This window comes from Pelodiscus sinensis, chromosome 9 (assembly GCF_049634645.1).
Source record: "Pelodiscus sinensis isolate JC-2024 chromosome 9, ASM4963464v1, whole genome shotgun sequence".
Lineage (NCBI taxonomy): Eukaryota > Metazoa > Chordata > Testudines > Trionychidae > Pelodiscus > Pelodiscus sinensis.
The window spans coordinates 9,316,962-9,333,332 of NC_134719.1; the positions used below are offsets into that span (position 1 = coordinate 9,316,962).

Here is a 16,371-nt window from a genome sequence, read left to right on the forward strand (position 1 = left end):
CAGCATGTGCTTCCTTTGTAAATCCTAAATTAAATACCCATTCTGATGTTCATTAAGCACGAGAATTTTTATCAGTTGTCTCCTACGTGATTTAAACCTTACTGTGCCATTCAATAGAGGGAAGCGCATTAGTGGATTTTTGCACATGAGCTGTTTACCTATGACTCAATGCTTTAAACAAAGTTTTGTTTATGTAGCGTAGCTAGTTATATTCTTACAAAAGAGAAGTCAAGGATTAAATGAGACTTGGAGACTGTTCTTCTCCTCCCCCCAATTTGTGGTCATCCTATCTGGGGTTTTTGAAGGGGGGGGTCACTTCATGAATTTCAGAAGTGGTCACGGGCTGCCCTCAGATCCTGATTGGTTTGGGGGTGGGGGAGTGTGTGAAGTCTTTGCCCTCTGCCCTGCCAGGGGTGCACAGTGCCTAGAGGGGAAAGACAATTGTTTTGAACAGCTGGAGGTTCCTTCTGGTGCTGTGGACCCCTGCTGAGGGGAGGAGACTTTGTGTGCCCCCCATCCCCAGGTCTTGATTGGGGTGGGAGAGCAGCTGAGCAGCTATGGGACATATCAAAGGGCTTGGTGGGCTGGATTCAGCATGTGGAGGTTGGCTTGCCCAGCTCTGGAGCACAGGGTCTGGGATGGGGTAGTAACCTGGGGCAGGAATGCAGGAGGGGGTGCAGGGATTTGGGCTGTGACCAGGGATAGTGGATTGGTGCAGGATCTAGGAGGGGGTTATGACCTGAGGAGGGGCGTAGGAGAGGATGCAGTGTCTGGGAAGATGTATTGGGGCTGGAGCAGGGGTGCAGAAGGTTTAGGTTACATGGGATAGGGGGGCAGAGGATTGGGGGAGGAAGGGGCTCTGGCTTGTAGATCTTATCTGGGTGGTTCTCAGCCAGCAGCCCAGCAGGTTCCTTAACCAGGGTCCCTGCCTTCCATGCTCCTGTATTGCTCACATCAGCTACAGGGACCATGTGAGCCTGGACTATGTGGGGGGAGGGGCACTTCAAATGTTGCCTGTCCTGCGGGCATCTGTCATTGGCTGGAAACTGGCCAATGGGAGCTACTGGGGCCAGGAGCAGTATGAGAAGCCTCTGCCCCGTCCTCTAGGCTCTCAGCATTCACAGAAGCACGTGGCCCTGCAGCAGCCAGCTTTACTGAGTGTCAAGGAGCTGGCTGAGGCTCTCATAGGTGGGATCCGGTGGTTTGGAAGGCCGGATCCAGCCCACAGGTCATATTTTGCCTAGCCCTGCCGTGCCCTAGTCAGTGGAATTGAAGCACAGCTGGGAAGCACTTCCTTGTCCTTTCACAATCCTCGTATCTGTTTGGTATATGGAGGGCAGTCTTGGGGCCTGTTGGCACTTTTTATCAATAATTGCATGAACTTACTCTGTTTAAAAAAAGGGGGAAAGAATTTTGTGTTTGCCAAAATGAATGACTTGGATTCTTCTCTTGGTTGGTGGATAGATAGTAGTAACAATTTTGTTATGTTTTCTTAATTATCTAATCAACTTTAATTTATAAAATGATTCTGTCAGTAACATTTTTGCTTATTAAGATCGAAGAACAGATTTTTAGTTTATAATTAGTGATATTTTCTCCTGTGTCAGTCTCAAATGTAATTTACATAAAATATACTAAACACTCTCTTGTGGTATTCTTCAACTGACCCAGATCTTCAGAATATCTTTAGGCAGATACCGTATCCTTTCTTGTAAAAGGAAAAAAAAAGACACTACTGATTTGGCCAAGTGAATTCATGCTGTTTTGTCACACACCTCTTTCTCTTACGAAATAACAGCATCTGAGGACCTAATTCACTGAACAAACATGCTCAATTTCTGCAGTGGTGATTCCATGTAGGGTCATGAAATCACTGAAAATAAGGGTTGTCATAGTCTGAGGCACTGTGGAATCCAGACTTTCAATTGATCCCTAATCTCTCTCTAATATACCTCTTGCTTTCAGTTTTATTATTGATGTGCAATTCAAGTTCCTTTCATATTTGAGGTGCATATCAAAATAACTGTTTTTCTCTTAAGTGTATGACTGGCTAGCATAGTAAACATGTAATCTAATCACTCATTTGCATGTACAGATTGAGAATAAGGACATTAATATCTGTGTTACTTTGTGCACAATCCCTGATTTACACGTATGCATATAGACCTAAATCAGGCAAGTACAGGAATTAATGAGTGCGCTCTTTAATGTATGTGCTTCTGTATATCTGGCCTCATAAATGTTTCAAGACGAATGGTGCACGTGTCACAAGTGGATATTAAGTGGAGCACAGCTACTTTTATTTTTCTAAGGCCTTGTCTACACTAGAAAATTAGGCTGGTTTAACTACATTGGTGAGCAGTGTGAAAAATCCATACCCATTAGTGGCATCGTTCAACCAATAGTGCAAGTTCTTACTGGTATGGGTGGGGAAGGATGTGACCTTCCCACCCCACACATGATTTTGCACCACCTCCATCCTGGAACCTCACTCTTTTCTTTCCCTTCCCCATCCTACATTACCTGGGAGTTGAAGGGGAGCTGGGTGTGGGGGCAATACTTCAGCCCAAAGAGTTTCTAGCCCTCCCAGCAGAGAAAGGAGCAGAACTCCCATCCCCTCTCTCTCTCCCCTTTTACAGAGCTGCTGGTCTCTGTACAGTGCTGAGGGCGGGGGCAGGGAGGGTGGGCTAGGAGTTCTGTTCCTTTTCCCCATTAGGAGAGGCAGCAGTTTAAGTAGCAGAATGCCACCTGACTCCTGAGGCTGCCATAGCACTCTCAGACCTGTGCAGAGAGACACGGCGACCAGTGGAGGGGCTGGAGATGGCCGGCAGAAAGTCTTTCTGGTATGACATACTGGCTAAAAAATAATTTACCAGTGCAGCGTACTGCACCATACCAGCCCACTTGCACCACCACCTAATCCCTCTGTAGATAGTACTATGTAGATAGTATTAGTTCAACAGAAGAATTCTTCCAGCTGCCTACCGGATGCTTGTTGGAGAAGTGGATTTTACCTATATTGGCATAGCATCTACACTGAAGCACTACAGCTGCACTGCTCTAGCATTTTAAATACAGACAAGCATGAAGCTTGACATGATGTGGGAATTGCTTATTGAATGTGTGAAATTTTTCTAAACTTGATTTCAAGGATTGGCATAATTTGCAATGGTTGAACAATCTGTTGCCTTCCCATTATGTTTTGATGCATCTATAGCCTGAGGTGGAAATTCCAACACGATGATACAGGAAAGTTCCTGGTACCACCGCAAATAGCGAAATTATGAATACTGGGAGCCGCGGCTCCCAACCCTGCAGTGAGCTCTCTGCAGTTCCCGAACACACCCTGGTGCTGTGAGCCATGGAGAACTCAGCACATCTGCCAGGAGCCAGGGAACTCACCATAGCTCCGGGCAGCCTTGGGGAACTCACTGCGGGTCCCTTCCCTTCCCCGCAGGCCAGTGAATATGGGGAACCTCAGAAAGTGGGGGTCTCCTATACTGTAGAATAAGGGATATCTGGAACACTCTTGGGTAGCAAGTATTTTCATTCTGCAGTGTGACTAATTGGAGTTAATTCAGGATATAATACCAGGAAGAAAATTTGTGTTTAATCTTATTCTTCAACTTTAAAACAAGTTAGTGACATTTTTAGAGACTTCAGTGGAGTAAAATAATGAACTTCATGGTTCCTAGGTAATGTCGTGGGCAGCTTGGGACACTCCTTTTTCAGCCAAAGCTTTCTGGGCAGTAAGGAGCATGGTGGATTCTTATATGTGACCTCTACATATCAGTCGCTGCAGGACCTGGTGCTCCCAACTCCACCCTACTTGTTTGGGATTCTCCTTCAGAAATGGGAGACTCCCTGGGCTAAAGTGTTCCCCATCCGACTGATGCTGAGACTTGGAGCTGAATACAGACGTAAGTTCTCTTAACTGTAGTAACTTAGCTATGGTTGTGTACTTCAGATACTCAGGAATAGTGGTGGTGGGGAATGTGCCCCACTAACCACAACCCCAGTGATAGTACCTGTTGCCAGATACATCACTAAATCAGTCACATGACCTAAAACTTTTTAGCTGGTCAGTAGCATTTTTCAATTAAAACTATTTACCAACTTTCAGTTAACTGAGGCCCTGATAACACAACCTGTGACCTAAAACAGAATAGTCCAGGATGCATCTGTTGTATTTAGGGGAAAAATGCTGCTTTTAAGATATTGAAATTAATTGCATATTTAGTGACTGCTGAAAGTTATCATCACAATCAATTTTTGAGCCTTAAAACAAGTGATCTGATTATAGAAAGCTGCTTTTCCTCACAGGCTGTCTTGCATTTCAGTAGCAGTGGGTGCACAGTACTTTAGAAAATAAGAGTACTTATTTAGCTGCCTAAATGTGGATTTAAGTGTAAGGATGTTAAATATCTACAGGGGTCTGAGTTCCTGGACCTAGTGTGAGCCAGGCTGCCTGCCCACCTGGTTCCTAATATACTTTAAATGCAGAGCTGCAGCAGGAGTAAGCCTTGGACCCAATGCAAGCCAGGACTGAGCCAAGCTGCTGGCTAGTCTGCTAAAAAATTTACTGGGGGGCGGGGAGGAAATGCATGTAGTCTATAGCATTAAACTTTTGCTTATCCGTTAATCGACTATGCTATTACCTCCCTATTTAAGAGCCAAATTTTACACATACATTTTGAAAACCTTGGCATAATTTATATTCATTTTTTCCTCAGAAATCTGCTGTAACATAACATGACCAAGCACATGCCTATGCATGTTGAATTGTATCATAGATATGTAAAAGTATGCAAGGGAATGCAGATATTTTGCTGCCATTTGTATGTCAGAAATGTATTTTTAGTCCTTCTGTTAAGTTTCCTATATGAAGAGGCTTAGACTCAGTCTAAACCTTTTAATAGGTGAATTTGAATCTAATTCATCATTTTTGTATTTTCCTAGTTTATCCATGCCCACTTTTCAGCGTCAGATTTCGTAAACCATTGTTTGGGGAGACTGGACACACAATTATGAATCTTCTTGCAGTAAGTGATGAGTGGGTTTTGTTATTTGTTCAGTCTGTATATGCGGAGAAGAGGGGAATGTTGTACTTGCTTTATTTGTATAGTAACTAATTTTCAAAACATTATGATAAACAAATACTGATACTATGGTATTTGGATGGCGGCCTCTTGTCTCATCTAGATATTTGACAGCAACTTTGATGATGCAATAAATATGAATGATGTGTCCGAATCTAAACTCTGGGTCTTGAACTGCTGTGAGTTGTTGGTTCTGGATCTAAATATAGTTGCTCAGACCATTCTTCAAAAATACTAGATCATCTTGTTATGTAGTCATAATTCTGTGAATATACAAAGCTGCACCAGGAGCTATTAAAGGTAGAGACTTCTCCATTTGGTGTATGACTTGCTCTTACTCCCAGTGATTCTGAGGTCTCTGTCCAATCTAGCAGAATGCAGAAAAAATTCAAATTTTCCTATAGAGAGTAATGGTGCATGAGTCGGGAAAATATTAAGTTTTATGTATTACACTTCTGTTTAATAGTTCTGCACTTTAGGCTAGTTCTCCTTTCAGAAACAGACTGTGTCACTAATGACTACATTGTTTCACTTCTTTGTTCCTCTGAATCACAAGGATTTCAGAAATTACCAGTATACTTTGCCGGTGGTCCAAGGTTTAGTGGTAGACATGGAAGTGAGAAAAACCAGCATCAAAATCCCCAGCAACAGATATAATGAGGTAATACTTAAATATTTATGTTTAGTCTAATACAATTTAACAATAAGGATTGGATGGAAAGTAAATTATTCTGTTTGCTACTGCCAGTGAAAACTGCCTTCGAATTAAACTATAACTATAGTATGTGAATTGCCTACAGAAATGAAGTCTCAGAGAGATAGCTGTGTTAGACTGTAACTTTAAAAGCAATGAGTAGTTCTGTGGCACCATAGAGACATGACATAAAAATATATAGTATCATGAGCTTTTGTGGGTAAGACCCGCTTCATCGTTGTTTCTACAAAATTAGTTATGCACAGATCAATTCAGTGTGGCGTTAGTTAAAAATAATGGAGATGCTCCTCTTTAGACAGAGGTTATTACTTTTAAATAAACTTTAAATGTAATTAATTGAAAATCTGGGGTAAGAGTTGCACATACTATTCTGATTTGACAGAATGACTCAATTAAATAACACATGCTGTATGGGTGTAAAATATGGCACCTGAACTTTCTCCAAGTACATTTTGTGTGCTCAAAAGCATTTGTAAATGTATTTGTTGGCTCTCTGTAGATTTTACTGCAAAGTACGTCTCTGTACATTTGAAATAAGAGTTTGATTTATTGCATGAGAAAAGCTTTACCTGTCTTTAAACTTAGTCGATGTTGACAAACTGCTTAGTGACAGGAAAAACTTAAACAACAACAAATAGTTTAGTAGAACTTTAAAGACTAAAAAAACGTGTAGATGTATCATGAGCTTTCGTGGGCACAGCCCACTTCTTCAGATGACTGGAGTGTTGGAAGTCCAGAACCAAGAATAAATAAGGGAAGGGGAGAGGGGGAGATGGAAAAAAATTGAAAGAGGGGGAGGGGAAGAGACAGTGGGTAGATAAGTTTCAAAGGGATAGCCGAGCAGGTCTGTAACAGGAGAAACTTAGAAAACTACCAATAGTCTATTAGCACCTTAAAGATTAACTAGTTAAGAGGCAGATTAGAACCATTAGTTTGCACTAGGAAAGGAAGAGTACTAACATCAGATTCTACACAGACATCAAGAACCATTGACGCCTTCATTGTTTGGTTGGTAATGTGTGAGCCATCCGATAAATTTTGACCATTAGCATGAGCAGGGCTCAACAAACTATGGAAAACCCTACTCACCAGACAAAAAAGGGACTCACCTCCCCCTCCCCCAGTGTTTTTTTTAATGGCATAAATTCCTAATAAGAACAGTAATTACTAATAAGTTATTAATACATATCACCCAAGTTATTAATAAATATCTTATAAACCTCTACCTTTTTCCTCTGCTGCCATGTCTCCTTCGCTTGCTCCATCAGCTCCCCTAGTGCCTGCTGCCCCCCAACCCCTCACCCTCCTCTGCTGTCCTGACTCCTGCCCTTCTCTCTGCCTTCAGCCTTCCTAAGACCTGCCCCCCTTCACCAGCCCTTCTCTCCCCCGTGCCCACTCCTCCAGTAGCCCCACTCTGATCATGTGAGCTACCCCTCCTCATCCCCTCTCCTAACACCTCCCTCTACACACCTGCCCTGCATCTCTCCTCTGGTGCTGGTCCCTGCCTTGCAGGTGTCTGCCCTTCTGCTTCACCCCCAGAGTCCCCTGGCACCTGCACCCTACTGGTGCCTCTCCCTTCCCTCACTGCCCCTGCCCCCTTTGTCCTCTTTTTCCCTGATACCCATCCCCTCACCACTCTCTGCCCCCATTCCCCTCATGCCCCTGTGCCCTCACACATGCCCTGCTCTATCCCCGCCTTCCTCATGCCCACCCCTTCTTTCAAGCCTTCTCCCAGCACCTCCCCCTCCAGCCCCTTATCCTCTCCTCTCCCAGCATCACCCTGTCCTCCCTCCCACTGACACCTCCCCTCCTGCCCTTTTCCTCATTGTCTGCACTTGGCCCCCTGGCATTTGTCTCTCTTGCACCCTTGTCCTTTGGTGCCTTCCCCTTTCTTCTTCTCCTGACCTCCTCCCCTTCCCTCCCCTCAGCACAGCACAAGCCCCTTCCCCTCCCCTACCTGGCTTTTGCCTTCCACTTTGCGGGGTTGCTGGAGCCTTTTTGAATCTGGCGGTCGCCAGCCGTGACATCAGGACGCCATGTCACGCTGGCATCCCGCCCTCTGGCTTGCGCCGGAGCTGCACGCAAGCAGCCCGGCGCTGAGAATCGCTGCACTTCCCCTTTCCCGGTGGCACTACGCTCTTCCATTGGCCGGCAGATCGGGTGGGGCCGTGCTGCCCGTAGTTCGGGCTTTGGCCAGCCCGTCTCAAAGGCCCACTGGGTCAGTCTGCCTCTGCACTCGCCAGCTGGTAAAATCTACTTGCCACGGGCGAGTATATTTGTCGAGCCCTGAGCATGAGAATTAAGCTTGTGAATGAAGTGGAGTTCCAATCCTTCTCTGTGTATTTGGCTTGTGGAATTGGTCTAAAACAAAACAGCAGCGTGGAGATCCATTAATGAGTATACAGGAAGGTTAAAGTGTTCCCCAACAGGTTTTTGTGTGTTGCCTTTTTGGATATCTGATTTGTGTCCATTAATTCTCTCTCATAGGGACTGTCCATTTTGTCCAATGTATATTGCAGTGGGGCATTTCTAGCATAGATCACATTACTGGATGTGCAGTTAAATGAGCTTCTGATTTGGTGGCTGATGTGGTTGGAGCCAGTGATGAAATTGCTTGTATAGGAGTCAGCACTGGGGCTGATTGCAGGGGTGGGTTCCTGTAAGTTTATGATGTAGCTGTGTAGCATGGTTACCGGAAAGGATTTGTTTCAAGCTAGGGGGCTGTCTGTAAGCAAGAATAGGCCTTTCCCCTAAGGCCCTCTGAGAGTGAGGGGTCATTTTCCAAGCTAGGTTGTAGATTGTGGACAATGTGTTGGAGGGGTTTAAGTTGTGGACTGTAGGTAATGACAAGTGGAATTCTGTTGTTTTCTCTTTTGGGTCTGTCTTGAAGTAGTTCATGTTTGGGTACTTTTTTGGCTCTGTCAGTCTGTTTTTTCACTTCTGCAAGTGGGTATTTCAGTTTTAGGAATGTTCTATATAGATCCTTGTCAGGGTGCACGCCCCCACCGTGCTTCAGTGCCCCCTGATTGTCCTCATCTAGCCCCTCTCAGGGCAAGTTACAGTCTGTATGGGTTGCTCATCATTGGCATTGGGATTAACTCCACGGCCCTGCTTACCTAAGCCGCGCTGTGATCCGCATCCAAACCAGGGTTTTGTCTCCAGCCCCTAGCCAGGGGGAGTCTTGGCTGGCCCTCTCCCAGCCCTTGCTGGCTATCCACAGCTTGTCTCCCGCCTAGGAGCTCCTGCTTCCTCCGCAGTCAGCCCTTCACTGGCTCCCTTCCCTTAGCAAACTGTGCTTCTCTATATACCTGCCAGCTGGGCTCTCACTCGCCCTAATGGTTTCAGCTGGCTTCTATAAGCCAATTGTGCTGCCCTAGATAGTTGCCAGCTGGGCTCTCCCTAGCCCAAACAGCTTCAGCTGTTTCCTGCCCCGGCCTCTCTGTTTCCTGCCCTGGCTCAGGACCTGAGTCCTGGTCTTAAAGGGCCAGTGCAGGGCAGGTACCCTGTCACAATCCTGTAGGTGTTTATCTTTGTCTGTGGGATTGGAGCAAATCCGGTTGTATCTTAGGGCTTGGCTGTAGACGATAGATTGAGAAATGTGTCTGGGATGGAAGCTAGAGGCATGAAGATAAGTGTAGCGGTTGGTAGGTTTCCGGTATAGGGTGGTAGAAATTTGTCCATCATTTATTTGTAATGTAGTATCAAGGAAGTGGATTTCTCGTGTGGACTGATGCAGGCTGAGGTTGGGGGGAGAGGGGTGAAGTTGTTGAAATCCTTGTGAAATTCTCTTTCCCATGGGTCCATATGATAAAGATGTACATCAGTGTAGCGTAAGTAGAGGTGTTAGGGGACGAGAGCTGAGGAAACACTGTTCAAGGTCAGCTGTAAAAATGTTGGCATACTGTGGTGCCATGTGGGTGCCCATGGCTGTGCTGCTGACATGAAGATACAAATTGTCTCCGAATCGGAAGCAGTTGTGGGTGAGGACAAAGGTTCAGAGCTCTGTAATCAGGTGTAAAATGCTGTAATCAGGGATGGTGTTCCTGATGGCCTGTAATTTGTCTTTATGTGGAATGTTGGTGTAAAGGGCTTCTGCGTCCATAGTGGCCAGGATGGTATTTTCAGGTAAATTACTGACAGTGTTCAATATCTTCATCAATGATGTAGATATTGGGATAGAGAGTACGCTTATTAAGTTTGCAGATGATACCAAACTGGGTGGGGTTGCAACTTCTTTGGAGGATAGGGACATAATTCAAAATGACCTTAGCAAGTTAGAGAAATGGTCAGAGGTAAACAGGATGAGGTTTAATAAAGAGAAATGCAAAGTGCTCCACTTAGGAAGGAACAATCAGTTCCATACATACAAGATGGGAAGCGACTGTCTAGGAAGGAGCATGGCGGAAAGGGATCTAGGGGTCATAGTGGACGACAAGTTGAATATGAGTCAACAGTGTGATGCTGCTGCAAAAAAAGCAAATATGATTCTAGGTTGTATCAACAGGTGTGTTGTAAGCAAAACTCGTGAAGTCATTCTGCCGCTCTACTCTGCACTAGTTAGGCCTCAGCTGGAGTACTGTGTCCAGTTCTGGGCGCCACATTTCAAGAAAGATGTGGAGAAATTGGAAAGGGTACAGAGAAGAGCGACAAGAATGATTAAAGGTTTAGAGAACATGACCTATGAAGCCAGGCTTCATGAACTGGGCTTGTTTAGTTTGGAAAAAAGAAGATTAAGGGGGGGAAATGATAGCGGTTTTCAAATATCTAAAAGGGTGTCACAAGGAGGAAGGAGAAAATTGGTTCCTCTTGGTTTCTGAGGACAGGACAAGGAGTAATGGGCTTAAAGTGCAGCAAGGGAGGTTTAGATTGGACATTAGGAAAAAATTCCTAACTGTCAGGGTGGTCAAATATTGGAATAAATTGCCAAGGGAGGTGGTGGAATCTCCCTCTCTGGAGATATTTAAGAACAGGTTAGATAGACATCTGTCAGGGATGGTGTAGACAGAGCTTGGTCCTGCCTTGAGGGCAGGGGGCTGGACTCGATGACCTCTTGAGGTCCCTTCCAGTCCTATGATTCTATGAATGATTTGAACAGTACTGGGGACCAAACAGTGGAGAGGTGATAATTCAGTGGTGACATATCTAAAGAGCTAGTGACAAATGATTTTGAAGTTTTAAAAGAAATCAGTAGCAGAAACAGGGCAAGTCTTATGTTTTCCAACTATGATATAGCACTGTGATGGATAGGAGGAGTGCTGGCCAGCACTTGGTAAATAAAGGATTAAACTCAGGTAGCGAAGGGTGTTGGCAGGGAGCCAGAAGAACCATGGAATATAGTGCTGACATTTAAATTGTAAATATATACCTGCTGTTGTTCCTTTGTGTGTGAGTTCTAAGTTAAGAGCTGGAGGAAGCGAGATGAAGTAATCCAACAGAAATACCATGCCTACAAGGAATATTGGGCATGAGAATGGATTGGGCCTTTAAGTCCGGATCAGTATGGATCGTGAGTAGATAGAGAAATGAATGTTTAGTTGCGATCAGGGTATTTTTCTTTGGTTGTTTGGTTAAACTTCTCTATGTAAAATTCATGTGCCTCCCTCCCCACATTCACTATACCTGAGCTGTGCTAGACATACCGTTTTTCCTCTGTGTCTTAATCGGCTCTTTTCTCAGTTGCTTTGTAACACCTAGCAATCAGGTATGCTTTATCAAGTATATATTTTTGTTTTGTTAATAAAATCACCTTTTTAAGGCTATGATTTGATTCTTATGTCCTGGAGGGTAATAGGTCTTTGTTTGTACCTGCCTACACTGAGGGGGTCAGCTATTAGAGATTGCAGGGTTTTTTTCTGTGTTTTTTTTTTCTTTTTTCAAGCTCTCTTGTGGTAAAAGAGCTTGGGGGGAACTCCTCTGGAAGAAGTTCACATGCTTCTTCCTGGGTTTTAAAAGAAGGCATTGGACACTTGATGGTAGCAGCCTATCTCCCAAGGGCAGGAACTCCCTAATTTTGGGGAGTTTTTGTAAGTAGAGCCTATAGAGACAAGGCATTTAAGGTCTCTTGCGGGCCCCCAACTTCTGCACTCAGCGTGCCAGAGTGGGGAACATGTCCTGACAAGCACAAAATAAGAATGGAACAGAAATAGATTTTGATACTAAATGTTTCTTGCGAAATATGGATGGACATCAGTTGGAGAAAATTATGCATTTGTACTAATTCTGTCAATGAGAAAGTATCTGTCCAGATAATTTCTTATAGATACAACATATGAAACCGGCTGCAAGACTAGAATTAGACCGTTGATATTTGCTGATTGGTCACTTGAAGAAAATACCTGAACAAATAATGTCTGAGTTATCAATATAAAAGGGATTACCAAATTTAAATTTTCTTGAGGAAAAACTAATATGAATGGATTGCACAGAATCAGTGCCTCCACGGTTCTGTTACAACAGCGGATATCGAGATTCCAGAAGCACTGTAAAACTTATTTGATAAAGTCTTCAAATTGCACAATGCACTGTGGTTTATAATGAAGTTAAAAGTTGATTTTGGAGGTGAACCAAAATTGCCAATTTCTTTGGAGGGAAGAGCTCAGTTCAGTGGATTAGTGAACAAAATATATGGAAGATCTTTCAAAATAATTTCTAGACTAACCTCACTTAGTTTAAACATGTAATGGTTGAAATATAACTTAATTAGAGAGTTTGAACTACTCTTGGGGGAATTTGGTGCTCTGTGCAGGCCATAGAATTCATTGCTTCTAACGAAAATTGGAGAGCAAAGAATCTGGGAAATGCCCTTTCCAAAGCAGCTCCCATGCCTCTGCTGGGAGCAGCTGGCAGGTTCAGCAGCAGAGGAGACGGGAGAGGCAAGTAGGACATGTGTGGATCCATTGAGAGACATTAAGGGAGTGGAGTTTGGCACCTGCCTGCAAATGAGTGAGGGAGACTCACTCTGTTCTTATTTCACACACACAGACTGTAAAATCAAGGAGTCACATTTTGCCGTCACACTGGCATAAAACAGGAGCAACTCCACTGACTTAAATGCAGTTACTCCAGATTTATTAACTGAGAACAAAATCCAGCTGTGTGGGTATATGAAAACCGTAGCCAACTTAAAAGAGATTCTTTACCAGGTCAGAAGCTGTCAGCATGTAGACCAGGGGTGGGCAATAAGCGGCTTGTGGGCTGACTCAGTTCTGGGATTAGCTCCTCACAGAGCTGACAGGTACTTTATTTAACTCTGTGTGTGGAGATATGGCCACTCGCAGCTCCTGTTGGCTGCAGTTCCTCATTCCTGGACAATGGGACCCACAGGAAGAGGTGGCCCAAGCTGCACTGCTTCCCACGGCTCCTATGGGCTGGGAACAGTGAACTGTAGTTAGTAGGAGCTGTGAATGGTCAGACCTGTGAACCCTCAGGTAAATAAAGCATCTAGTGGCCCACCAGGGGCTAACCCTGGAAAACAGCATCATGTCCATGGGCTGCTGTATTGCCCACCCTGATGTAGACAAGTTATGGCTGCTAAGTGATCAGGGTAGAGACTTAACTTCTGGAATGGAGAGCAAATGAGCAGACCAAATGTAAGCATGCTCTTAAATCCTTCTAATATTCATTGTTGTTATAACTTAACTTACAAAAATGATGCAGCTTGCACTAACTGGTGGAGACAGTTTTGTGCATTTATTAAAGGGGTAAAGATTTTATCTCTTCACACCACAATTTGCATAATGGAAAGCTGAGAAACCAGTACAGGTTTTGCCCAAGGCAAGAGAGTACTAATGTCTCTGATTTCCGGACAGGAACAAGAGTGATGCTATAGCAGGGGCTCTTGAAGATTAAATTGGCAATATTGCTTCATTCTGGGTTTGGAGGCAGAGGGCTGTGTGAAGTAGGCTCTGTCACTGATGTTGAGCAGAAATGTAAAAGGGCACGCTGTTAATATTTGTTAACTGTTGCCATTTTTAATCAATTAAGGCTCCTTTACTTTGCCAGAGTGGTGTAAAGGAGAGCCTTATTTTTTAACTGAATTCTTAGATAGGAAGGTCTGGTGCTTTATACACGTAAACCATTTAACCAACAAGCAGATGCTTATCACTTAATGGTGCCTGTTACACTCAATGAAGCCGCCTCCCTGGGATCTGGGTGGGCAGGGGCTGCTCACTCCATTCCCAGGGAGAAGGCTTCCTTGATGCAGTGAAGCTTCCTCATAGAGAGCACTTTTAACATCCCTAGTGATTTCTTGCTTTTTTCCCCTCTGTGCCAGAAAGACACAATGTTTTTATATTACAGCTGAAGATCTATTTTCCTTATCTGTTTTTAAAAAATGCAGGACAATGGTTAGCAAACATGTATGACTTTCTTGTGTGAATATCTGAGCAATTTGAAATGACATTCCACTTTTTATTTTAGAGTTTGGTGAACTATAATTATGCTGACCGTATGCCCTGGAAAATCTGGGACAGTCCCAAAGTAAATACTCTGTCCCGGTATCCCCATCAAGTAGCAAAATGTCCCCAAAAGCCCTGCTGGAGAAACAGCAAGCTAGAAATGGCTTGGTGCACTACCATTTCCCTTCTCCCGGCTGGCAGAGTTTGGAGAGACTCAGCCCCTAGCACAGCGCAGGAGCAGCTGTCTTCCTCCACCCTGCTGCCCCTGAGCATGTAGGCAGCTCCCTGCTTTAGTGGCTTGCATCTCAAGCAGCTTCTGGAGCATTCCCCACATTCCAGTGCACCATCCAGCAAGCCCCTGCCACCCACTGCGGGCACGCAGCCCCCTCTCTCCCACCACGGGACTGCCCATGTCACGTAGGGCTCGGGTCCAGCCACACGGCTCCCTCCTCCACATGTGCAGGTGGCTGCTTGTTCTTTGTTACAACGGCTGCTGCTGGGGATGGGGTGGGAGAGGGAGAGCAACTGGGTCCAAGGCAAAATGTGCCGAGGAGCTGCTCTTGGACCTCGGCACCTCTCAGCTGCAGCCTGAGCTGTGGGAGGAGGCTGCATGGAGCCCAGCTGGGGTGCTGCAGTGCACGCTCAGGCTCAGCAGATGCACTCCGTGCGATGCCGTTCTCTTTCCTCCCATCTCTCCCCACACCGCTGGGGTAATGGCGGTGCATGGAGCCACTGGCTTTTCCACTCTGAGCCAGTCTGGTGGGGTTGGCCAGGTTGGGGGTTTCTTCCCCTTGCCTCCTTCTGCCCTTTTGAAAATAGGCCATAGATGTTTCTGAAAATGTTAACCTGTTTGTGAGGGTTGTGCTAAGTTTGCTAGCCTTTGCAAAGGTGTCACAGTTGAATGGTAAGATTCTCTAGCCAGATTAGACCACAGAAGACACTACTTATACTAGGGTTGGAATTCCCATCAACTACTTGATTAGTCAATAAGGGGGGCGCTCACAAGAGCTACAGCGGTTCTTGTACATTTCAAAGGAAGAGGCACAGCAGCAGGGATGCCTCTGCCTCCCACAGAGATGGTGCTGGGGGGAACTGGCTTTTAAGCTGCTTTCCCACAGCACTGGCTCCTGTTTCCCCCCCTCCCTTGTTGCCCCTCTCTGATAGAGCCAGCAAGCGGGGTGAGGGGTGAAGCGTCTAGTTGAGTGACTACTCGACTATCCAATAAGCTTGTGTTTATCAGATAATCAACTAGTCACTTTCATCCCTAATTATGCTAATAAGATGTGCTGGATTTGAGGCTGAATAAAAGCGATTAATTTTCTTTCTTTTGGTTTGCAGATGATGAAAGCCATGAACAAGTCTAATGAACATGTTCTAGCCGGCGGAGCATGCTTCAATGAGAAAGCAGACTCCCACCTAGTGTGTGTCCAGAATGACGATGGGAACTATCAGACGCAGGCCATCAGTATTCATAATCAGCCAAGAAAGGGTAAGATGGGGCAGGTCTAAGGGAGCAGATGGAGGCTTTTCCCATCCAGAATGCCTTTTGTATGTTGTGCTGCCTTTAAAGCACATTCACTTGTAAACATGCCAGAACAGGTTTTGTCTTTCATTTATAGATCTTCTGAAATACGTATTTAGTGCAGAAAAGTTATAATTTTATTATTACAGAGCTCCCAGGACAGGGGTCTCCAGCCTTTTTAAGTACAAGATCACTTTTTGAATTTAAGTGCAATGTAAGATCTACCTCAAACCCGAATACCCATCTCCTCCTCCTTTGTGTCCCTTCTCTGAGGCCCCACCCTTGCTTACTCTGCCTTTCCTTCCTCCATTCTCCCTCCCTTTCACCAGGCAGGGGCAGAGGTTTGGGACACAAGTTGTGGTCTTGGGCTAAGGAGTGTGCGAGAGTTCTGAGCTGAGCCTGGGGCAGGGAGTTTGGCTCCAGGGGGCTCAGGGCTAGGGCAGGGGAATGGAGTGTAGGAGGGGGTTCATGACTGGGGCAGGGGTTCAGAGCTGGCTCCAGCTGGACACTTGCTTATTTCAGGTGGTGCAGTGGGGCTAAGGCAGGCTCAACCCTGCACCACTTCCAAAAGCAGCCAGCAAACTCCCTCCATCCCCAAACTCTGATGTTCTCCCCCTCCCCCACCCCGTTCTGTGGAGA

General features: G+C 45.2%; 1 protein-coding gene across 3 annotated transcripts in view; it reads left to right on the plus strand.

Moving 5' to 3' along the window:
• ZFYVE9 (zinc finger FYVE-type containing 9) overlaps positions 1 to 16,371 on the plus strand; it is a 124,333-nt gene that overhangs the window by 94,806 nt on the left and 13,156 nt on the right. For all 3 annotated transcript variants that reach the window (XM_075935973.1, XM_075935971.1, XM_075935972.1), the window contains 4 exons: positions 3,696 to 3,920; positions 4,960 to 5,042; positions 5,656 to 5,760; positions 15,549 to 15,699. In XM_075935973.1, the coding sequence (XP_075792088.1) occupies positions 3,696 to 3,920; positions 4,960 to 5,042; positions 5,656 to 5,760; positions 15,549 to 15,699 (564 nt within the window). The remainder of the gene's footprint in view (positions 1 to 3,695; positions 3,921 to 4,959; positions 5,043 to 5,655; positions 5,761 to 15,548; positions 15,700 to 16,371) is intronic.